The 25948-nt window shown below is 41.7% G+C and overlaps 1 protein-coding gene across 1 annotated transcript in view; it reads left to right on the top strand.

Moving 5' to 3' along the window:
- Positions 1–25948, top strand: part of CELF2 (CUGBP, Elav-like family member 2) — a 245846-nt gene that overhangs the window by 141496 nt on the left and 78402 nt on the right. Inside the window, exon 3 of the mRNA XM_010580996.1 lies at positions 2666–2748. Coding sequence (XP_010579298.1) covers positions 2666–2748 — 83 coding nt within the window. The remainder of the gene's footprint in view (positions 1–2665; positions 2749–25948) is intronic.

Here is a 25948-nt window from a genome sequence, read left to right as displayed (position 1 = left end):
GAGACATTTTTCTCTCCTGTGCTATTACTTCACAAAAATGACTAGTTAAAGGGTATTTCACAGCATATTCATCTTTCAAGTGCAGTTCTTTCAAGCAGTGCCAAGAATGATAAACCAAAAGATTTCAAACTTCTCCTTATCGGAATAAACCCACAGAGCTGAAATCTAAAATGAAACTCTTCGGACCCATGGTAAAGGACATCACAGTTGCAAAGTCATGACTACTGCTTGATATTTTCCCTTCTGACTCCTCTCTCCTGGTTAAAAAGCTTTATATTAAAAAGCTAATAAACCAAATGAAGAAACAATAGAAGATAGACTTTGGAGCTGGCTGGCAGGATAGAAAAATGTCGCAGTGTTTTCTCAAAGTCACGCTGTTAAATGTCAAAAACTCGGATTTGTTTCCCATTTTCATTCTGCAGTAAAATAATTTAAATTTGCAGGATTTTCCAGTGGAACAGAAGATTTAGAAACACTCACAGGAAGCACAAATCCTAACAGGCTGTGGCTGTCTGTAATACTCATCCCTGCTGAACAATGTTCGGCTCACTGAAATAATTACTAAACCACCTCTATTGTAAACTGTGAAATTTTAAGGAACCTGTTGGCAGTATGAAAAATGTTTCTCTCAGCTGCGTTAAGTCTGCATTACCTGCCTGCCCGTGTATTGTATTGCCTGCAAGTGCTTTTCTGCGTTAGGGATAAACTCGCTGTATGCCAGCTGGGAATACATGATTACCTTTGCTTGTTATAAAGGTAATGGTCGTCGCTGGCCCGGCTGCAAAGCCGGAGGGAGTGTTCACAGTGCAATGCACAGCTTGAGTCAAGCGAGAGGCAGCGGAGGGGACTTTCTGGATTCAGCCCTTCCTTCCAAGGCGTGGTATGGGCCACCTCCACACGGTTCCTTAAAATGTTTGCTAGCTGTGTTCTCCTGTGCACGCTTTCTCCTAGGTCTCCTGTGCCGTTGTGGGGATGCTGTGAGGTTGAACAAAAGTGGGCATATCAGGTGAGATGTGATGTTTCACCTTGGTCAACATTAAGGAGCCGATGCAAGCAACATCTTTGCTCACCGCTGAAAGGACAGATTATTTTATCTGTGTCATGCTCCGAGGGAACACCGAGGCTTGAGAGCTGGCGTTTCTTCTATTTACTGTTTGGTTTTGACATTTCTTTGGAGCTGCAACAAATCACTGTCTGTGATTAAGAGAATAGGATTGTTTTTCTGATTCATTGGTAAAATCTGCATCATCTGGTTTGATACGAAGTAGGTTTTTACTTCAGTAGCCACTTCTGCCTCCCAATCAGCATTACCCAGCACATTTTCGCTCTCCCTGTAGCAGCTGGGTCATGGAGCACCCCATCTGCAGCCACAGAGCTCTATAGGAGTTTTGGGATCTCTTCTTAATGTGAGATGGCTCCGAAGCAGGGGCTGCCCATGTCCACGGGACAAGGGCTGCATTCAGCCCCACCATATTTCCCCTGTGGACAGAGTAGCAACAGTTTAGTCTCTAAGGGTGTTTTTACATCACTGATTTACTGTGCTGGGTGGGAGCTATTTAAGTGTGGATTTTCCTTGTGTCTGTATCTGCTATCTTGTGTTATGCACATAAGTGTCCGAGTGATGCTCTCAAAGTGGTTTCCCTCCTGCTGGAAGTAAAGTTGAAGTCACAAGCTGGGATACTGCACTGAGCATCCCACCTGCAACGTGGATGCAAGGTCCTCCCGCAGTAAGGTCTTCACGTGTGCCCCATGCGTGCCTAGGAGCAGACTGCATTGCTGCAGGACATTACAGATTGCAGCAAGTCAAATCCTGGTCCTTGTTTCTTTGTCCCACATCTGTCGTGTTATAGCTCTTCGCTGAGGATCTACCTGTGTGCCCTGACCTCACCCTGGGGCTGGTGTTGAGCTGCCTGGGTTGCGTGTGCTACGGGAAGAGTTACTTTAAATGTTTGCAGCGGAGAAAGTGGCAACAACCTGTGTTTGGTCCCACAGACCACCCGGTTGGACCATGCTGCCAAAGGGAAAACCATAGGATTAAGGCAACTAAAACTGCCTGCTTTACTGAAGGTTAGACAGATTCAGAGTGAAGAGAGCCTCACTTAATGCTGTCAACCATCAGCAGCCTCCACAATCCCACCAGTGGCGAATTCTCCTCTAGCTTATTTTTCATTCTTGCAACTGAGATGAGTGTCCTACATCCAGTCCTACCTGGTTTCAAATAGGGGTGAACAAACCTTAGCTCTTGTATGTAAGGCCCTTTAAATAAGGTCCTGCTTTAACCTGGTTTTCTGCCTGGGATGCAACAATGAATTCCTGCTGCTTGAGCTTGCCATGTTGCTTATATTCAAAGTGTAATGGGGAGCCTTCAGAAAAATATAACCTTATTTACACTGTACAAAGCCAATTGGATTTTGGTTAACTTAATTTCTAAGTGATTACAGTTCACTAACAATGTAGGTGTGCTGTAGAGGCAATGCACAGGGGGTGATTTTTTATTTTAAACCGTACAAGCTTTCTTTTATTCATGTTATTCAGGCAGCCTCATGATAATTCACATTTCCAGCTTTCATGATGTGTTGTTCAACCACTGTTTTTTCTCCCTCCCTATTGTACTCTCACAAATCATACTCACTAATTTCTGAAAGCTTTTCATTTCTCTCTATAGGTTGTTGTTTCGTAACATTTTATACAAGAAAAGCTGCTCTTGAGGCACAGAATGCACTGCACAATATTAAAACTTTACCTGGGGTGAGTACATTTACTTTTTGATCCTAATTATTTTATCGACAGAAAAATAGCCCTTTTGCTCAGATGCTGCTTGATGCCCCAAATGACCTTGATCTATTCAAGGGAGGGTGGCTAACCTGATGGTTTGTCCTGTAACGGTGCCAGTCCTGTAGCAATGGCATCAACTCAAAAGGCAGTTGCTCTTCTTCAGAAAGTCCCTTGGCTGGAAACAGTGCTGATTCCTGCTGACTAGAGGCAGTTACTGAAGTGCGATGTAGAATCAATTTTTTTTTTTTAATTTAAGGGGGAGGGAGGGAGAAAAAAACATATGGCAAAAAAACCACTGTACCACTGGGGCTTCTAGTTTGACAAGGGAGAGAAGAGGAAAAGACAAAATACAGCCAACTTTGTTAAATTCAGCCTTTATCCATATGGTTTCTAAACAACCTGACTGCATTGGTGCGGTGGCTGCACATCAGGGTGCTGTAGAGCGTGGTACCACGTAACTGCTTGCACAGTATCATCCTGTTCCCTGCCACCACCTCTCCTCAGCAACCTGTTCTCGCTGATACCTCACACCGGTGGTTGAAACAGTTGTGGTTGTGTTGTACAAACTGCAGCTTGTGTTATCCTACGGTAGTTCAGATTTAAGTTACACAGCTCGAGAGAAGTATATCATTGGTAATTGCATGATTTAACTCTGAAATCTTCTTGTGCTAATGTTTTCATTTCTTCTGCTGAATGTGGCCAAATACTTTTGGAACGGGAAAGGAAAAATATAAAGGATGGAGGTATATTCCCTCTTGATGTAGGGGATGTGTTCAAGTATATGGTTGGAGTGTATGTTTACAGACAGAAAAATAAATAAATGTATACAGCACTGCATAAATAAATAGAACATTGACTGGACCAACAGTTATATGGCCAACATCTCCTTTAATTCCTACATGCTGTATGTGAAACCAGACACTATGTGTCTGAAAAATTCACATGTGGCCAGATCACTTTATGCAACTCCTGCTAGTAAAGCCACCTCACCTGTCATGGAAATGACCAATGTAGAGAAGTATGTTGGATAGTTACCTGTGAGTCCTGCTAAAAACGGAGTCCTCTGTCATTTGCAAGTTAAAATGCTGGAAGAGGCGGTAGGAAATCTGCAGAAGTAGGCCAGCTGCAGGAAAATAAAAGAAAAATTGTGGCCCTTCAGATTCAAGTGATGTTTTCCAGCAACTGGCCTTTGCAAGGGACAGTGTCAAGACCTTACAAGCCTCCCAGTGGCAGGCTCAGCTTTTGAGGGTGTAGAGGATGGATGTGCCATCCTCAGAGAGAAAGGAAGGCTCTGAGGGATGATTCCCTTTGAGACCCCTTCGGAGCTCAGGTTGAATCTCAGCATTCTCTAGCTCTACAACCTCAGTTGTTGGTTCCCATCCCTGCTGCCATAAAATGCTGAGCCCTTAAATGAATGCTCTCTAATGCAATCCAGCTGATGTTGCACTTAACCCAACTCACTGTGTAATTGCTCTCCATCACGCTTTGAGTCAAATGGCTGTGCTGACTGGCTAGGTAGGATGAACACTCTAGCAGAGGTGGTCCCGAGCTGCTGGAGCAGCACCCTGCCCAGCCAGCACCCCTGGGTCCAGGTAGGGTGTGGGACCCTACCCTGAAGCTCTACCACGAGATCTATACATCTCTCCCCTGAGAAGCAGAGAGGGTCCTTCTGTTTGCTCCTCTGTTCTTCCCTGAGCCCCGCGAGCTGGCTGCTGTGTTTTGAGAGATCCTGGTTATCCCAGCGGGTGACTCGGAGGGGCAGACTCCTTCCCTGACCTCCCCATGTACAGGTGGCAAAGCTGGCTGAGCTCTGCGTCGCGTCTTACCTGAGCAGGGCATCATTTTCTCCTCCGCTTTTGTACAGCTAACGAGCATGCAGCAGTTAAAGAGACTACTGTACCTCTTGATTATTTTTTTTTAAGTAAAGCTCAAAAATATATTTTTTTCTAATGCTATCTCTAGCTCTTTGTCATTTAAAACTTACCTTTTCAAAGTGTATTTTTCTGTCCTGACTGTGATGTTGCAAACATCTCTTTTAAGGAAATGTGAAAATTACATTCCCATGACTCTGGGGCCCAGGCTTTAAAAGTATTCCTGATACTGCCAGGGATTGACAGATACTGCCAGATACTGTTAAGATTTTACTTTGAGATGAGTTGTTATACCTACTTCTTAAAGGGACTCCTCTAATACACAGAAGCGACTCAAATACAGATCCGTTACTTCTCTTTGAGAATGATTCAGCATATATTATATAACAGATTCTATATTTTGCACATGCTGTATGCTGACATTCAGCATATATGGTGATACTGTTGTGCTGCATCTGTGTATTCCGAAAATAACTTCATTTAAGCATGCTTTAAAGTTGTGGCACACGTGCTGAAAACACTTCATGTTAGCAGGATTCTCCTTATATGAATTTTAGCAATTTCCATGTTGTTAGCTCTTGCCCGCTGAGCAGCTTTCACCGAACGGGCAGGAACCAGTAGTGGGTAGGTCCATGTGTGAAACAGTCTCGGAGCAAATGGAAGCAATCTTCTGGCAGAGTTACAACGAGGGATGAATTTGGATCAGGTTCATTTGGGCATCAAGTGTCAGCTTGCTTCCAGTAAATGAGATATGGTATGTAGGAGGTTCAGTAATAAGGTGTCTCCTGGAAACAAAAGAATCCAGGCCTTCCACTTTTACTGTAATACTGCCATGCATCAGATGAGAGACATCCTTAAATAGCCCAGGAAGAAAAGCTGAGGCAAAGGCAGGTGATTTATTAGTGTAAGGTAAGGAATGATGGCAGATGCAGGAGCGGAGGTCTGCAGGGATGCTGTGGCGGTTGGAACTTGCCTGCGTTTCACCTGCGTGCAGGTATATCCCGCGCTGCTGCAGAAGCATGGAGGGGAATACCTCTATGTTCATTAAACGATAGAGGCCAGATTATTTCTGGGCTTAGGCTCTTCATTTCTTAAATGCAGACCTGCTCCACGTGGCTCAGTAAGCAGGTTTGGGATCAGCCAAAAGAGTGAGGTTTTATGTGAAATTTATCCCCCTTCCAAGACTGCATGTTCAGTTTAATTTAGGTGGGTATTTGAGCAAAGCCTGCAGTGCTCTGTTTCTATATCTGCTTTTTGTGTGGCCCTCGTCCTTACAGAGACATGAAAACACGAGCGCTGTATCTGCTCCTTTGAGCTGCACCCTTTTAGTGGACATGAAGAAAATAAGACCAGACATAAATGATTAATGCAGAATCTTGGAAGAAAATATTGCAGGGTGCCTTGCTGTTTGATTACAAGCCTTGGAATTAGTCAACATTTCCATAATTCTAAACCAATATACACCTGTTTTCCCACTGTGATGTGAAGGCACAACTTAATTTAACAGAAACCCCGCTGTGCTAAATCTCTCATTAAATACCAAGCTAGTTCTGTAATTTAAAGTTGCAGCACCACTATTTTAACTGAATTGCCTTTGTATTATAAAATTAATAAGAAGTTAATGATGCACTTTGCTGTATTCTTTCAGATTTTTTTTTCACAGCAACAACAACAAAAAAGAAAGATAAAGAAGAAAAACATGTCACCAGCTGACATCTCAAGGCTTTTCTGGTTTTAATCATTTTCCTGAGGATAAAATTCATTTAAAAGATTTTTTTTAATTTTTAAAAACTTTCAGCATAAGTAGGATCAAACATCTTCTTTTTACTCATGATTAGTATAATCTCTCTGTTAGTCATAATATTCCTTGTCATATAATGGAGCTTTTATCTTTCCTCCAGAATGTATTCAGATATCACTTGTTATGGTAGGATTGCTACTAGGCAGAGAAGATATAAAGTGTTTGAGAAATACAGGCATATTGATATATATGATACTTAGCAATGAAATAGGGACAGTTCTCTTCTGTTTACTTGGTGCTGGCATCACGAGTAGCTTTTATGTCTTGTAAATTGTCATGGTTTAACCCGGCAGGCAGCTAAACACCACTCGCTCACTCCCCACCCCCCAGTGGGATGGGGGAGAGAATCTGAAAAAAAAAGTAAAATTCATGGGTTGAGATAAAGACAGTTTAATAGGACAGAAAAGGAAGGGAAAATAATAATAAAAATATTGATAAAATAATTAGAATATACAAAACAAGTGATGCACAATGCAATTGCTCACCACTCGCTGACCAACGCCCAGCCAGTTCCCAAGCAGCAGCCCCCGGCCAGCTTTCCCCCCAGTTTACATACTGGGCATGACATCACATGGTATGGAATACCCCTTTGGCCAGTTTGGGTCAGCTGTCCTGGCTGTGTCCCCTCCCAACTTCTTGTGCACCCCCAGCCTCCCTGCTGGCTGGGCAGTATGAGAAGCTGAAAAGTCCTTGACTGTGCAAGCACTGCCCAGTAACAACTAAAACATCAGTGTGTTATCAACATTATTCTCATCCTAAATCCAAAACACAGCACTTCCCAGCTACTAGGAAGAAAATTAACTCTATCCCAGCTGAAACCAGGATATAAATGAACAACATTAATTTCCAGATGTGTCTTTTCAAATATAACGTGCAAGTGTGTAGCTCATATCCTAGCTCATAGGGATGCGGTTTGTATCATTCAATTTACAGTCAGCTTTTCTTGGAACATTGGTCTGTTCGATTTGAATGTAATAATGATCTTAGAAATGCGCTGCTTTGGGATGAGATGTAGAACTGAGTCTCATCTTCATTAAGAATCTCATGGCTTTGTTAGAGGTGTTTAACTTCTATTCCCTAAACAAAATAATCCAATAAATTCCTCCCATGTAAATTTATTCTGTACCTTCAGTTAGAGGTAATAATCTTAATCCCCCCCGTGCTCTAATTTGCTGCTTAGTGAAAATTCACTTCGGTATAGAGAGCAAACCTCAAAGAGCTGCATGCAGGAACTGCTTTAGCTGCCTTTGTGGCACTGACATTTTTTGTTTATTTTAGTTTTAAAGTGCATTAGTTTAAAAAGAGAATGTGCTCTGTTTCCTAACTAGTGAATCTGGTAGGATTTCCTGGCAAGAGCTAAGTGCAGGTACGTAACACAAGAGCACTATATGTTTGTTGGATTCTTGGAACCCAGTTGCTGAATAAATACCCCTTTAATCTTATGCAGAAGCTATTTGCAGTCAGGAATCAATGGGAATCCATTTGTAAAAACTACACCTAAAACTCTTTGGACTCTTTATTCTGTATTTGAAGTTAGATTTAGATTGGTTTAGTGGTGGACTTGGCAGTGTTATGTTAATAGTTGGACTTGATGATCTTAAAGGTCTTTTCAAACCTAAATGATTCTATGATTCATCTGACATGGCAATGATTATTTGTTGCCTATATGGATATTTTTGCATATATCCTCATAGCTAAGGTTATCACAGAAATAACTAACAACCTGCACTGATTTAGGTCTCAGCACTCCTGTGCGTTCAGCAGACTAGTGGTTTACATGGTTCTTATTTCAAGTGGGATATACATATTCCAAGTAGCAGCAAACCTGTTGTATTGAAGTTCTGGCATGAAATTAGGACATTAGCTGTATGAATGGATTTAATTAAGGGTTTAACAATGGAGATACACAGGTTTGAGAAAGCTCTTAAAATTTTAACAGCAAGGTAGAGTTTGTAGGATCTAACTGTCTTGTAAAATATTAATGGCTTCTTTTTTTGCCAGATGTTGTCGATGGAAGGATTTTTCAGTTTTTACATTATAAGAATCACTACTGGTTTTATTAAATGCTGTTTACGTGATAGGGAAACAGAACTGTCTTAGAGGGAACTTTTCCCTGAGTATTCTGCGCTGGCTGTAATGAAACCTCGGGGTCCATTTAGGGGTGTAGAATATGAAAACCTGATTTTTAAAGAGGAACTTAGATCATTCTTCTCTTTTGGTGCCCATTCACTGTAGGGTTCGTTCTGCCCTACACCAGGCTGACAAGCATCCCCACGATGCCAGTCCCCTTTGGGGCTTCCCCTCGCCCCCGCAGACCAGCTCAGGGTTCACGTTGGGTGTAAAACACACTTGGTCTTGCTGCGTGCCACGGTGTCGGTATCGCGTGTATCAGCAAGGCAGCACCACGGCCCCTCCGGGGGCACGGGGCTTAAAGGGTTGTATCGTGGGAGAGAAATCTCAGCACTGTGCTGAATCGGTTTAGCAGGTTATTTAACCTTCAGAATAATCTGTTTCAAAATGCAGGCATCCATGACAACTTACTATGAATCCACGTTCACTTTCTGATAAAATACTGTTTGTCCAACAAGAAGCAAAAAACCAAATGTATTTCTGATTTTCACTTTACATCATGAGCTCATTTCTAATGAATATCCTGGCACACGCCTTTCTGGAGTAGCGTTTTAATATCCAGTTCCCTTCTCTGCTTTAGGCCTTATGAGTTGTCAGTACTATATGAACATAATGTAAAAATTACCTGTAATAAAAAGGTAATCATCCAATATGACTTGAATAATAGCCTGAATATGAGATATCAGTGACTTTGAGAGATTTTGACAAACAGAAAGGGAATTCAAAGAGCAATTAAGTTAGTTAAGGGATAGGAGTGATTGATTTATGATGACAAATTGAACTAATTCAGTACCCATATAGCATGGCCAAATGCTGTTTAATGAAGGATCTGAAAAGTCTAGAAATGTTGAAATGATAAAAATAACCAGATGGGAAAGTGGAGAATTCCCAGGGAGTGCCTATTCCTAGGAACTGAACTATAAGACATTGAATGATGTTGAGAAAGTGAATCTGGCCCATTTCTTCCTTTAAAATACTATGCAAATGGAACTACTTAATGATGCATTTTGTCCAGCTCAGAAGTGATTTTTTATTATGCAAATACACCACTTCCACCTCTGCCCCTCAAAAAAAGTTGCACTGACTTTGCCACTTAAGTGAAAAATCAATATTTGCACTAAATTCAGTTACCTTAGTACAAAGGTTGGGTTTGCATCTACCATTGCTGTGAAACACAGAATGGATCACCAGCGCTGAAGTCATAAAATGGTAAAAAGTGACTTAGGAGCCCAATGAAATCCCTGTAAATAGCTGAACTTGCAGCTTAACAGCAGAACAAAGGGTGTTGTGCATGTGTAGGGAGAGGGTAATATTGACTAAGTGAAAATATCTTCTCTAAATTGAGAAAAACATTTAATTCGTAATTATATTGTCCCTTTTTCTCAATGTAGGATGGGGGGCAGATTCACCTTCCCATGCAGTTTGATCATTAGGATAGCTTTCTGGCATGCAGAAGAATGCAGTTCATATCCTCTCTGGCTTGTTTGTTGTAAGGATTTAACTTGAATTGACCTAAAAGAGCCTTCACCACTGGACTTAGTTGAGATTGGAGGTCACCGTTTCTCCTCTTGAAGCTGTTCCACTGCGTATGAAAATATTAAACTCTCATGGCGTTGAGAGAAAGCAAGTAAAAGCACTTGATTGCCTAGTACTGAGGGCAGTGACTCAGGAATTGTGATATCCGGATAGGAGTCCATGGTCTAGTAAGTATTTTTATTATTTGGAAAAGCTTCAAATGTTTGGAAGATACTCCCCAAGAATAGAGAAGTGCAGGAAGATCCATTGACCTGAAGCACTGGGAGAAGGAGGCTAAACCTTGATCTGCCTTACTCAGGGGGGTGATGCCCCAGCCTCACCCCTGCGGTATGTCAGGAGGGTGCAGAGCTGCACAGGGTACGGGCATCAGTGAGCTCTTTCAGATCCTAGACATCCATATCACACTGCTGCTTTTCCCTGGTGTAGCAGACCTGCTGAGAAGCAAGAGCACATCTGCAAATGCAGTTAGAGGCACAGTGGCTTTTTTAGATAGCTCTTTTGGCGTAGTTCGGGATTTTTTTTTTTTTTTTTTTGTGCAGCTTTGCCATATAATGATGTTGGGATGGAAACTAAGTGATGCATAATACTGGCTTAACCTCAGAAAAATTCCCTGATGTGAAGCCCATCCCCAAAAGGCCAAGCTGTTTTGGCGTGTGACACTGGGCTTTACCTCTGATTTCCATGACTCCGGACAGTTGAGGTCATCACTTCGCAAAATGCCTCCAGAATTTAATGTCCAACTTAGAACATCTTATTCAGCGAGGCTGGAGGATCTCTTCACAGGATATCGCTTTCAAGCTGGGTACCCAAAAATCACTGACTGGAGAACCTTTTGCTGTGCACTTCAGAATGGAAAACTCTGAACAAAATTGAGAGGCCATCACTGGAGTACTCTAGGGTATTGCAAAGCTCACCGAGATTTAGGTGGGATGCTTAGCTAAGGATAATAGCCCAGGCACTCTCTTCAACAGCTATTTATCCTCCTGCTGGTGTTAGCTGTTTTCTGTTATCCGGAACAGAAAGTACAGGTGCTTCAGTCAGCCTCATTAGCACCATGACAGAAGCTATTAAAATTGTCTTCTTAATGAAAAACTAGTTCAGGGAGCCTTCCTAGCTGTCTGACTACTCCTACAATAGTGAAATTAGAAAGGCAAATCATAAACAGTGTTGCAGGCATCAGGAAGTAACATCATTAGAGATGCCCTTGGATGCCATTTACCTGCCTCGATAGCAATGTTTGGCACCCATGGATCTGAGTTATGTTATGACTAAAGAGCCTGAGCTTCATGGCATGTTTATAACAGAGAGACTGTTTGTTCAGCATCCTTCTGCCATTGTGTCCAACCCCGTGAGCTGTGCTGCTTCTTTCAAAGACCTCTGCTGTGTGGTCTGTGGCTCTCTGCATTGCTATCGAAGGGGTGCAACGTTCTCATTTAGTGTTTGTACTCCCGTGGTGGTGCGGGAAGCTGACGCATCTCTAGCTAGCTTTCTCCCGTCTCAATCGGGTAATGAACCACGCTGTTTAGATGCACCGTGCTGCTGTATGCGACAACATACCTGATGAGAGAGAAAACGTAAGTTCTGTCTTCTCTGTGGTTATTAGAAACCCCATAATATGTCCTGGAACACCGGGTGAAACTGGGTGGCTTGATTGAACCTCCTGCTCTAATAACACACCTTGGGCAATTATATCCTGCCTAATTAAAAATACTCTTTGCAGACCCAGAGAGATAATTCATTTTTTGCTCATTCTCTGGAAGAAATTATCATCTTCATCAGCTCAGCTGGAAGAGCCCCTTCTTTGTGTGCTCTTCCCCTGCGGTGTGCAGAGCAATCCTTTCTCCTCTTGCCATCAGGGTCACTGGGGCTGCTAGAAATACTCATGGATTCATTTGGGTGCAAGCACCTCTTTGGGGTACAGACGTGTTCATCTGATTGTCATGGTGGACATCCAAAACCTTTAGAGACACTAAAATGGGCTGTGAATTCCCACCCTGAAAAGTTAAGGAAGACCCCTAGTTGCAGAGCTTATATTTCAGGCTGTCAGTGTGTGGGGAAGTGATCAGCACCCTCTAAAACAGAGAGCAAATATCATCAAAGTGTTATGTACCTTTTAACGGGAAAAGCAGTACCAGAGCGGGCAAGGCTAGTGTTGGTCTTACTTTTGGAATGATCCATCTTTTCACTTGCAGCTTTGCTGAAATCAGTAATGGCTTTTCTCCCAGAATGCAGCCTGAGTATCTCCAGAAGCGGAGAGCAGCAGTCATTGAAAAACATGCCACCATAACTCCATTTATTAGCGAAAGCCTATCTCTGTTGCCTTGTGCCAGGGAAGTTAAAAAAGCAAAAACTGCAGAAGAAAAAAAACATTGAACTAAACAGAGTCTTAAGCAGTGGTAAACAAAATGTAGCTTCCTTTGTGGTTGATTTTTATCCAGCTGCAGCCAAATATCAAAGCAATATCAAAGGAAAGCTACCCATTAATTAATTCAGACTGACTTCACAAAGCAAGCTGGAGCTTTTGCTGATATCTGATTCTAACAACTTCCTAATCTTCACAAGTTGTCATTAAGAGTGGCGTTAAAGCAGTCTGCAGTCAATCCCAGCTCTCGCCCTATTGTAACTCAGAGATGGGCTATCTCCCGTTGCAGGAGCGGGGGGATACGCAAGCAGGGGTTAGAATAAGCAACGTTGCTTCTTTGCAAATGGAATCTGCAATGTATCAGGGAATCTCATGAATACATTGCCTCTGTCATTCAGTCTAGGAACACTCACCCAATCCCACTTGCAACCATTACAAGTTGCAGCGAGTGGAAATTTTCTCTTCTGAAGGAGAAACACAGGGAAAAAAAAAAAAACAAACAGAAAAAGAGAAGCTCATGTATGAAAGGAGTAATTGGAAGTCTGTAACGATCTTTAAGAAAGTATGAATAGAGCCTTATCACTGATTTCAAGATAGACAACATAGGATTCTGGGTTGAAGAAAATGAGATTGTGGAAAATAAGACGCTAATCAGAGGATAAGATTAGTTTTAAACTAAGAACTGAAAGTCAGGTAGCTCCATAAGTGAAGCTTGTAATTCCACCATGAAAATAAACAAAACACTCTAGTGTTCCTTACTGCTGCCAGGATCTCTCAATGGGATTACGGCCTCATGCAGAGATGCAAGGTATGTGATACCTTTATATTTCCATTCAAATGCGAATGGCTCAAATGACTGAAGGGAGTTTGTGTTCTAGAGCATCACTTGAGCAAGTATCTGCCGGACAGCGACTAATATTATTTTGTGGCCAATTCATGACAACACCTTAAAGGCAAATGTGCTGTGTTGTTATACAGTATGTTCGTTTCAAATATCGTGAGGAATACAGAGAGGATGAATGCTGCTGCAGGAGTACCTCACCAAGCATCCACAGCAGCATGGGTGCAGATGGTGCATTTATTTTCTCCAGGGCCAGGTACTGCCCAAATGCCAGTGATAAATGGGAATTATTTTTGATTGTACACAGAATTGAGGATTTACCGTCGTAAGAGGTAAAACAAAACTTGGATCAAGTATCAGGAAAAAACAGTATCTGTCCAATTAGAATAATCTTCTAAAAGAAACAAAGTTAAATCCCAATCCTTAGGGGCATTTGGGGTAGGAAAGAATTAGAAAATATGTGATAGGCAGTAATCTTGTATTGGCATTAAGTCCTTCGAGATGAGCTACTGGATTTTTTTTCATCTCACATTTCTTTGGTTGCTAAGAAGTGAAAGAAATTGCTATGCTTGTGTGAATATAGAATCCTTCTATTTGTACAAAAATATATGATTAACCGAAAAGAAAGATGTTTGTAAGTAAGAGCTACGGTCAGTTTAAGTGCTGTGCTTATATGCTTGTGTCTGGGGGGCTCTGAGGTTGCTCAGGCAGGCCCTTGCCTCTTGTGACCCTATTCATTTTGCAAAGAATGACATGGATTTATTCCAGTTTAAAAGTAGCCTGATAGCTAACAGCTCTCATGTCTGGCACTTGTCTTCCTCCCTGTTGACACACGAGCCAAAAATAGAGAGTGTGACTTGCTGAAAATTTCTTTTCTGCACCCATGCCCTCTTCCCCTGTGCTTTCCTTGCCCTCCACTAGCTTCACCAAAGCTGCAACAGCCCTCAGGCTGCATTAGCCCCGCTCAGAAAAAACAGCATATGCCAAGAAACCGGGAGTTCAAGACTTCCCAGTAGCTCCAAATGCTACCTTTGGAGCAGGTAGGATGAATGATGTAAGAGGTTTGAGCTCAGTTGGTTTTATCAGAGGACCTTCCTGATAGCTCTCCGTGGCCTCCAGCTGTTCCACCTGAAGCTATCTCTGCAAAGAGATTTCTTTGACCTTTAGGCAAGCTGCGCATAAAGATGCTGCTCATGGGGCACAACACAGAGAAAACTTCTAATTGAGTAGAATAGCGATAGAAAGAATAAGTAAGAAAAGACGGGTTTTCACACACTGGCATTTATAGTCACTAAATGAAGCATGTCGGTGCTTTTTTCAAGGGAATCAAGGGGCCCAGTCGCTCGAAAAATGCATTAATGTTCATATTTGGGGTCAGATGCTAGTTCAGGGCTTTGCAAATGGGTGGAGGCAGGTTGATTTTGGCCTTACTGTTCCTGATACTGTCCCTTTTACTAACGAAAGCTTAATCACAGCTTGGTCCACATACCACAGCCAGCTGGAACTGACTCATTCTTCAAAAATATATGTTTCTGCTAATGTTGCCCATTTATTTTTTTGTTTGTTTAACTCCCCAAGCACCTATTGAGTGAAATATTTAAATACATAAGAATTCCTTAAGATTAGCATTATAAATGTATACTGCATGTTTAGTATGAATGAAAAATACTTTCCTTATCCCAAAGAAAGCACTGGCAAAATACATTAGCTAGAGAGATGCTAAAAAATTAAAGAGAATGAGTTCATACAAAGGGTGGTTAAAAATTACATGGTTGCTTAATGTGATTCTTACTGTTGTTTGTAGTTGTATGTGTACACAACTAGATGTCCATATTTTTATGTGGACTGTGTGTGTTTGTGTATGCTTGTGGCTGGAGACAGCAGTAACATTCTGTTTTCATAAATGGATCAAATATCGAGCTATCTTTTTTCATTCTCTCTCCACAGCCAGATTATTTCCCCACTGCAGAGTATTGGCATAACTCTGAGAGCTTTTATTTGGATGCTGATACTGGATAGTTGTGGAAAATTCCTGTAACTTCAGCTCATGGAGAGCTTAAATAGAATTTATGAGCCATATCCTCATTTGGCATAAAATATTATGGCTCTGCTGGTTAAACAATAAAACTGTACTACTTACCCAGGCTGATCTCAGTCAGGAGAGTAGGGGTTTTGACATCTTCATTCAAAACCCCTTTTCTACCTGAATGCTTTGGCTATTCCCTCCAATATTTAAAGAGGCATGCATGTTGACAAGTAGTTTGGGGCTCATATCTGACCTTTGAAGAAATCTGGATTAGTCTGTTTGGTAACAGGGTGGAATTTGACTGCCTGACTAACTGCTGGAGAGGTGGGAATCACGAATCAAGACATGTATTCTGGACTCAGAACTGCTTTGCACCTTTGCTAAGTGAAAGCGGCAGCAGCCCCACATCGTCGGTGCCAACTCTTTCTATAAATTGTACCCTTTGCTCTAACTTAAAAGGTAGAATTTCAATAGAAGTTATAATTTGGATGCTTTGGGGGCTTATTTTAGACTTACCTCAATCATGCTTTTTAGCTATGAGATGTTCTTGCTGGTACCTTTTAATGTAAATATGAAAGCTTTCCAACAAGAACTTTAAAAAAGCTTTACATTAAAAAAAAAAAAAAAATCCCATAGCCTAGAATTGGAGGTTTGTACCAAATAATAGACTCTAGTTTCTGTCAGAAGAGGAGACCAAGTGCATTGTTGGATCAAGGTGACCTTCCATGCTGCACAAAGAGTCAGGCAGAAGATCCGCTTAGTAAATGAACAGAAAATCTGTGATGTGAAACTGAGGGAGTGGTTGAGGCTGGTTTCTCTCTTATTGAATGTAAGCCCAGAATGGAGAAGTTAAGTTTAGGTGAGATGATGTTGTGAAAGAAGCAGAGGACCCCTGACTATGCTTTCTTGCCTTTCTGAAATGTTGCTGTCGCTGGTCATTCCCTTTAAAGGGTTATTTCCTGAATTTCAGCTTGGCAAAGGTAAAGGATATTGCTGAGCTTAATCACATGGTGTTTTCCCAGAGCATAGTTCACAGAGGAGACAGTACATGCAAGCACAGAACAGTGTAAATCTTAAAGTAAGACTTCTGCAAAACAAGCATTTAATATCCTGGTAGCCATGCCCTCAGTCGCAGCCAAGTTTGTGTTTTGCATTACAAAAGGCATTGCATGTTTTTAAAAACCTTTCATTTAAACTAGATTTCTTCACAGTCATTAGTAGCCTAAAAGAGAATTTATTTTATTTTTGTTTGGGATTGTGTTTTTTGGGGAGGAGAAGAAGGAGGTAGAGGATTGCTTTGTTTTCTTCACAATTATCTAAAAAGCATCCTAGATGTTGATGTGGAATCAGAGGGATTTATGTAGAAAGGGAGGGGTTTCATGTAGACCAGGCTCAAACATTAGCACCCTAAAATGGTGCCCACAGCCTGAGCTACTTGAATGTGTCCATTTGGCAGCAGGAGAGGTTTTTTTAAGGTGGGAACATCATTTTGAGTCCTCACAGATTCTGAAGTCCTAAATGAGAAGGGCAAACTTCCCTGAACATGCCCTCAGGAGTCGGTGCTTCCTAAGCAGGGGATTTGACTTTTGCTAGGAGAAGAAAGGTGAATTATGTCTCTGCAGACCACTCAAGTAAGCACAAGCCTCTGCTTTGCTGCCTTCCCCTTCTGGGATGGTTAAGGGACCTCTGCTTCATTCCCATGGGAGGTAGGAAGACTTTTCATAGAAGATGAGATAGATAATAGGTAGTGTGTTTTGGCTTTGCTCTGGCTCTGTTTTCCAGATATTAATACGGTGGGGTGGTGCTCTTAGATTTGAAGGAAAAGTATTCCTTTTTAAGTCTCAACCTCCTGTTGACTTCTGGAAACCAACACCCAACTAGGGAGATGGAAGAAAGTACGGCTTCAGAACACTTGAGTCATGTCCAGTGGGACATTGCCTGCAAGGCTTGTGTCATGCTGGGAACTGAGTCCTGGCATCTTAGGTCATGCTGGGCAAATCCACCCGATGCGGCGCAAGGCTACGTTAGTTATTAGCTGAGATCCCAAACCCACAACAGCTTGGCTGGCATTTGATTCCTCCAGCTATCCTCCATCACTGCTTCAGGTTCTTATGTTACCTCTTGAGTAGGGTATCTAGGGAGTAATACTGTAAAAAAAAAATCTGCTGCGTGGAGTACACCCACTCATTAATGCCTTTCCTCTACCTGGTGATAAAACTATGAGATTTTGGCTTGAGAGACTTGGCTTCGGTTGTGGAATCACTCCAGATGAATCATGTGTAGCGTCTCTGCCTTTTTTCTCCCATCTTCTTCTTTTCTGCTAAAAAGAGATAGCAGCGGTAAGCACCTCGCAGTGGTTTTAGGAGGAGAAATCAATTAGAGCGTGAGGAGCTCAGGCTCTGTTGTGGTGCGGACAGCTTGGCTACCTCCCTTCGGATAGTCACTCTGGGCCACGCAAGTGCATCTCTGGCATGACGCTGGGCAAATCGCCGCTTCACCACGCTTCGTTTTTCTCTCAGAAGCATGGGCAGTAATTTTCGCTCCTCACAGTTACCTTGAATGGGTGTTAAAACTCAGTCAATTAATGTCACGGGGAGACTTTTGTTATCTTCCTGTACCTTATCATTTTAATGGAAAGGGAAGAAAAAAAAACCACATTGGCATGCAAACGTCAATTGGCAAAATGTCAACAAAAGTTACTGCCGCTGCAGATGAGATGGATAACTCTTGCTGTTAAAATAATATCTGATGTTTTGCTCAGATGTCTAATGGGTTTGCTTTTTAAGCATGGATGATACAAAATATCCCCAAGGCATTATTCCCAACAAGATATAGAATCCCACTTAATGTCTATTTTTAGGATTGAATAGGTTCTGTAAAGGCTCATTTGTTTGAAGAAAAGATAGTTAATCACTTTGGTTTCCATGTGATTTTTGAAGTGAAAAATTTTGGTCATACCTCCCCTTCCTTATCTCCACTCCGTTTGGCTTGTATGTGTCCCAGAGTTGTTGCCATTTGTGTGGGTGGTGAGAAATGAAGGAATTAAATAAATGGAGTAGAACTGCTAACAGAGCAACAGTAGTTATTTGTACATTAGGAAGTGAAGTTGTCACTTCTAAGACCACCAACTTTTTCATTTCTATGAGGGTACAACTTTTAAAGGAGACCGAGTGTTATGGCCTAATTAGTAAATGTACAGGAGGAACAGCAGGATGCGGTGGTGACTGTGGAAGGGATCGCTAGAATATTATTATTATTATTATTATTATTATTATTATTATTATTATTATTTTAAAGCACAGCATTGTTTTTAGTCTCTTGAGCTAATGTTCAATTTAACTTGAATTTAAAACATGGAGTGTAGTGGATTGCAAATGACTGAGTTGGAAAGCTTCCAAAAGTCATTGAATTTCAGCAGTTTTAGTGTTCTCCGGTAAAAGAAGCAACTTGTTTTAAGCAAGCTATATGCTTGTTTCTGTGCTCTAAATAGAAAATAATGATGTTATGCATTACCGCATGAACTATATTTGGCACTCACCAGCAATATTCATTTTCTCCTGCTTCTTTCCCTTCCTCCTCCCCTCCCTCCCTCTCTCCCTCTTGCTCTCTCTCCAGAAGATGCATATATATGTCTGACGGTAATCTAGGAGGCCAAGTAACAGACCACATTCTTCTACTACTAAAATTATATGAATACCTAACACATTTTAAATCCCTTAAATTGGGATTTATGAAAGGATGACAGCAAACAATCTCCTGGCTATGCCATCGCTCAGGCAGTTACAGCTACTGCTTTGCATTTATTTGTGAAAGTCTATGTGATGGATGCACATTTGTCCTCCTTTTACCCATGAATAAACTAAGGTAAGGGACTTAAACCAACACTGGGAATCCAAAGCTCTGCCTGTGCCAGTAAAGCAAGCAGGACCCGTGGCATTGGTCTCCATGCCAGTTAGCACTTTCCTGCCCGGTGTGTGGGCATATTTGGGGGAATAACATGGTCTAGACACTGTTCCCTTTAGGCAGTGTGGACAAGGGTATTCTGTTTTGAGAGGAAGGAGAAGTATAGCTGTGTAAATGCAAGCTGTGCCACGCCACTTCTCTTAAGAGCCAGAGAGCGGTCCCTTGCCTCTTTTAATCACTAGTATTTATTTGGCCTCAGAGACTGTCCCCAGTTCCTGGAGAAGTTCCCTGAAGCTGTAGCCAGATATTGACTGTGTAATGCAAGTTAGTTAACCCTAGAGAAGTTGTTCTAAACGGTTCTCTTCCATAGGAAAATACACCTCTAACTTCTGGGAAACTTGTATTAATTGTGAGTCACAAGGGTTTAAAAAAGCAAAAGCAGTTGGCATTGAAGTGATGTGAGAAATATGTTCAAGAGCTCCTCCAAAAGGAGGAAAAAACTTGGGAGCTAAAAGCTGAAATAAGGGGCTGGGGAGTGTGTGTAGAGGTGTCTGCACATAATAATCCAGAAAAACAATGATCTCTAAAGACACCAAAAATCATTTCATTCTCTGGTGCTTATGGACCATTTTGCCTTCTTCCCCCAGTCTTTTGGTTGGTCAATACATTTCTTCCTGACTTCCAGACTCAGTGAAGGTGTTCAGAAACCTGGCAGGTAGAGATTTGGGTTCTTCTTTTCCTTGGACTACTTGTCTAATTAAGCTGCAGTCACTAATTGGATGAGGAGCTTGGAGAAAACTTTAAATTCATTCCCGGACCAGAGTCAGGCAAAGAAAGTTAATCTTTCCCGCTGTTTTTCATGCTGGTTCCTCCTTAGGTGCTTTTCTTCTCCTGTGCCCTTAGCCTGTCCCTGCTGCTCCTTAGTATTTTCTTCCTCTTTGGTTTTCCTATTGGTTCCAAAAAGTCTATGGAGTTATAATCCTTTCCCCAAGAAGAATATTAGGGTTTTATTAAGGTCTGACATCTCTGATTCTCTCTCCCGCATTCTCTCTTGCCATTTTACAATTCTGAGATGTACAAAATGTGAAAGAAGTCCCCTTTGGCTTCAACAATGATTGATGCTAGCAAGAAGCAAGTCCCAAAGTGCTAGAAATGACAAGATACATGCAAGCTGTCATCATTTAACCCTATTGCAGTTTGTTTGGTTTGGATGTTACCCGAGTAACCCAAGTTCTTCAAATTTACCCTTTGCTTGGGGGAAGGTTTAGCTCAATTTTGTGTTGTGATTCCCCGCGATGCACTCTGCAAGGGTGACAGGTAGGGGACAAACTGAGCTGGGCCATGGCTAAAAGCTTATAGCCATGGGAGACGACAGGGAAGAGAGCAAAGTGACAGGTCTAAAGAGGGCTAGGAGCTCTAGAAATCTGCTGGTGGCTTTAAACGGTTGTAGAAAGATAATGAGAGGAATGGTAAGGAGTGAGGAATCATGGATAACATCCTCCACACACATCCCTTAAACTCCCATGGTGTAAAGTCACACTGTCCTTAACTTTAGAGGACTTTTAGGAGATGGTCGTTGTCTGACATACTGAGCTGAGTGAAGGCATAGGCAGGTTTACGTGCGCTCGGGGTCCTTCCTTGATGAGTGGTTTTCTTTCCTCAAGGCACGAAGACTGACGGGAGCGAGGCACGTGCAGCCTGCAGCGGCAGGAACAGAGAATAAAAGCTGCTAATAGATGTAGTAATCGTGTATGAAGGTGTTTTTTCAATGGACCGTAAAATAATGATTTTTCATAGTCTAATTACATGGCCAGAGTTGCGGAGGTGCTGAGGGCACCCAAATTTCACAGACTCAACACAGCTGCAGCAAATTGAGCCCATCAGCTCCTTCATCTTCACTGAAAGGCATTTCCTGCTTTTTAATCACCAAAGTCCTCTGTAAGACAAACATACTCACATACATAACAAAATAGCTCTTATTAAACCAACCGATACAGATCATTTAGAGTGTTGACTGCCTCAGCCTACAAACCTTGCTTCACTCGCAGAAATTACTGCTTGCAGGAAGTCTTTAGCCTACCTAGAACATCTGAGTGCCCATTTGTCTTCAGAAAATGGATGGAAAGCAAGTGCCCAAAAGCCTTTCCACCAAATATGCTGACAACTCTGAAATGAGATTTAAGCAATTGCTGGTGACGCGGTGGTGACTCGGAGCGTGCCAATCCCATGCTCGGCTGTGCCTGGAGACAGTTCTTCCCCATTCACCCCTAGAGCTCCCGGTTTAAGATTACACCTGATTTGAAGCATCCCCTGCCTAAATAAAACGAGCCGCCTTGTGCAATGTGCAAGCACACAATAGTAATCACGGCTAATGACTCTGCTAAATGCTAGGCTGCACACACCTCCTTGTTTGGTGTTTGTTTTGTATACAGAAGGTAACATCGACTGAATAACGAGGATGCCAAGTTACAGATGGGGTTGTGGAATCGTATTTGACAGCCGATTAGAGTAATCTGACAGAAATGATGACTTAATCACCACGACAGACTCCAAATTCCCAGATAGAATTCCACCCAGGTTAATCTAATTTCCTTGCAATATTTTTGCCAGAAATAGACTCTTAGCCGGCTTGTTTTCTCCCATGCAGATGTCACATGGCTTTGACAAGAATGTAAACAGGTAGCATTATTATTGTCGAAAAGATGACTTTGAGGCTCTAAAGCTGGAGAAGATGCGTGCCTTTGAGAGGTTTTTGGGTTGCTCTGCTGTGTTTTTTCCTCTAATGAAGTTATATTTACATACAGTGGGATGTACTCAGGAAAAAGAGGGGGAAAAAAGATGTATCTAGTCAATTGTAATTCTAGGCCACGGCTCGGTCCCGCTGCTGCCCTTGACATAGCTAGCGGCCAGATTCTCATTGATTTCAGGGGGATTTGCAGGATTGCACGTTCGACAACTGTTTCTTTCCCTTTTTGGTTCCCGTGGACCGCATCAGCACCCCTGCTTGGGATGCGCCCAAGCAGAAGGGGTGACGAGCGTGGCCTCGGGCTTTGCGTGGCCTCGGTGGCAGCGGACGGAGCCCGCTTCGCTGCCAGCAAGGCACCACGCAACCTTGGGCAACAGGCATTTGCCCGCCCTCGGTTGTAAAACGGTGCCATGGCGTGTTTTGAGACCTATGCATGGAGAGCATGTATAGGAAAGGTAGGTCGTGCCGTTACTGGCTGCACAGCTGTATTCGGTAGAGCTCCATAAATATTGCCAAGTAGAGGTTGTTTCTTGCAGCCCGTACTCCAGTCTGGTTTTGATATCCCTGTTGCCGGGGGAAGCTGCTCACCCTCAGAAAGAACCCTTGCCTGAGAGCTGTGTTGCTCTCTTTTAGTCTATGGTCTGAGCATCGGATGATGTTAATGTCTATAAATTATTTGCTGCAGTTATTTTTCTTACTCTTGCCTATTTATTAATTGCAACCGTGCATTCATAAATACTGTATTTTCATAAGCAAAGCTTTCTTCAAGCACAGAAGAAAATGTTTCCTGTTTTTCTGTGTGACAGCCTGACATACTGAGAAATCACTTACCTTGAGATCCATAAGTGTATGGCTTTGTGATGTATAGCTACAATAACAGCTTTCTGATAAGACATGAAATCCTTCATTTCAGTAGATGACATGATTCTAGTGGGTGGCATCTAATTTGAAACAGGTTTATATCATCTATAATCTTTTGGAGGGCCTCAGAAAGCACAGCTATTTTATTATTTTACAGCCTGCAGTTATACAAGCAAGATATAAAACGCATAGATTATTTTCTTTTTTGCTCATTGTAGAGTGGAAGGATAGTACCTATTTAGCCTTTGTCTCTGCCCCTTTAATTTTCTTATTCACTGCACACTTCTTTGAGACTCATTCTTTTCTTTCTTTTCTTTTTTACACCTACTTTTAAATATTTTATGGGTAGAGAGCTTATAATATGTATTGTCACGGCAGTTGTCTCTAGAGGTCAGCAATGAGTTTAATAATGAGATGCGAACCAGTGACTCTGTAAAACCCATTTCAGGTTATAAATGGCATGTTTTATTGAATCTAGTGTTAAAGGTTGTTAACGTATCAGTTGGTGATGGTCAGGGTTAAACAAGCTTCAACACGAGCCCTCTCATGTTAGGAAACCGTCAGTAACGTATTTTTCCACCTTCCTCTTCACTGAAACCATATTTGTGTATCACATCCATTTTACTGTGGGTAGTCTGCAGGTTAAACTCTCCAGGCCTGATCTGAATCTTTTATTAGTTTTGCACCAATATAATTTTGTTAAGCGCAACGGCATCACTCCTGACTTCGCTTGCTGGTGCAAAGAGAATTTGGACCGTGGGGTTTTAGCAGTAAACTTTGAAATCAAGTCAAAACTCAATTGAAGCGTCTTATTAAATCTTGCTTCTTGCTTTGTGAATGTAAGAGATTACTGACAATGAACTTGGGGTAATTATGTATAACAGAAGAGGATGATTTCTGATGTGGTAACTGTGTTTGTCAGTTAACACTGATCTTTGTGTTGTGACCACGGGGCTGCAAAAATAACTTCTTCACATGAATTTGGTCTAAAGTTGGCTTCTCTGGTTCAGGCAGTTTGAAAAGTGAAAAGCTTGTAACATTGTTAGAATAGCCTTTATTCAAAATATCTCCACTTAGGGGCACATAAATGCAGCTAGAAAGAGCAATAGATACTCTGTCTATGAAAGGTCTGGATTTGAGTTGGGTTTTTCTTCTATAGCCTGCATATTCCCAAATTTACAATACTCGATTTTCTTTCCTCTATTTTCTCACCACTCCATTGCTCCTCAGAGACTTCAATACCTGCAACGGGCTCATGGAGCAAGTTACACCTTTTTTCTTCTTTCACTTTTTGCTTACTGAATGGACATGCTGCATCACATTCCCACAAATTTAAAGTCTCCTGCGGTGCCCAATGTTTTGTTGATGCCAGGATAAACTAGATAAGCACTAGCTAAAGAAGATAGAGTACAATAAAAGTTCCCTTTTTTCTATAAATTAGATCGAATAAGAGTGGTGGCAGACAAGTGCTGGGCTATTAAAGTCCATTTGGGAAACAAATGATTCAAAAAGAACAGAATTGTTGAAACTGAAGCAAATTTATGCATCCTGCACCTTGTGGCTTCGCCTTTTCCGTAGGGCACAGTGGGGAGTTTTGCAATCAGTGCAAGGAATGCATTGATTTGCAGGGCCAGGGAGCGATCTTGACTTTGAGTAAATCTTACGGAAACTTTCACAGCAATATTTTATATTTTCTAAAGAATGTAGCAACTGTGTCCCTGGAAGTTAAGTGACTTCACCAAAAACAATGCAGATTTGGTTTTCTGTGCTGCTTTGAAAGCACATTTGAAATGAGTGCATGGATCTTCTCTCCTGCTCAGCTGTTTTTGTTTCCCAAACTTTGCCATAATAGTCTTTTATAAAAAAGAAATGAAATTGCCTTTGACATTTTGAGGCAATACTCGGCTCTGCTGCACTGAAAAATGATACAAAAGCAGAAAGAGCATAGATTTTTTTACCTGCTCACGTGAAATGGTGAGGAATTGCTGAGGAGAGAAAAGGCAGTGGCCCTGCTGCTGCCGGAAGGTTTGTGCAGTCAAATCCCAGCAATCCTGCAGAGCCCTATGAAAGAAAATAAAAGTGGGGGTTTTTGCAAGCTTAAACATCTCCCACAATGAAACTCAATGTGAGGTCAGTTCTGAAGGCTTTTGAGAAGCTGTAGAAAAATTTCCCTGAGTCCATCACAGTGGACACGTGGCTGGCTATAACCAGTGTCCAGTGGAAAAGCCAGACACTCTGATCAGAGGGAGCTCAGCTGCTGTGGTGTTGCTATTCCTGAAGCAACAGAAAACACCCTTCATAAAAATTTTGTTGGAGTTATCAACAGTTCAGTGTGGGGGGAGCATCACTGAGTAATGAAAGCTGAGGACACACCGTACCGAGTGTGCCAAGGTAGGATGCCACATGATGGTCAGCATAGCGTGCTGCACACAGGGATTGGTTTCTTTTGCAGTAAGAGACACGTGAATGGAGGAAGAGGCTGAAAAGGAAAAAGTATTTGGAGTTTTTATGGAAGCCAGAATTCTGTCATGTTGTGATGGAAGCTTTATGAATGAATGTATATTGTATTCTTAAAAAAAAAAAAAAGAAAAAAAGATGAGTTACTAAACAGTTATAGGAAGCTATTATAGGAAGCATGAGTCCCTTCCTCTTCAGTCCTGAAAGAATCACCACGGTTTTTTAATTACAAGCAAAGTTCATTTGTCAAACTCAACTCCTCTGAGTATGTTTGAACTGCTTGCTAGCTCTTAAATTACTTGAAAATTCCATCTCAGTTTTGGCAGTGGTTGTGCTCAAGGAAAAAAAAGTTGGTAAAACAGAAACCAAGCATGCCATAAACTAATGAGGGCTGTAACTTTAGAGGTCTTCTGAAACTAGATGCAGCAAATTAAAGTTTTATGAGTCCTGTGGGCCCAATGATCTACTTTTTTTAATCTTCCTGGTTATAAAATGCTCCTTTACCATTTTATTTTTTCTTAAAAGCCTATAATACAGTGTTATTTTGAATTTATATCATTTCATCAAGTTTAATATTAATCGTGTATCTTTTTAGCCCTTCATTAAAAATGTGATTCTTGATTTTTTATGACTATCCAA

This window comes from Haliaeetus leucocephalus, unplaced genomic scaffold, assembly GCF_000737465.1.
Source record: "Haliaeetus leucocephalus isolate CR32 unplaced genomic scaffold, Haliaeetus_leucocephalus-4.0 Scaffold751, whole genome shotgun sequence".
NCBI lineage: Eukaryota > Metazoa > Chordata > Aves > Accipitriformes > Accipitridae > Haliaeetus > Haliaeetus leucocephalus.
Note: the sequence above shows the minus strand (reverse complement) of the source record. Positions and strands in the feature narration are given on the sequence as shown.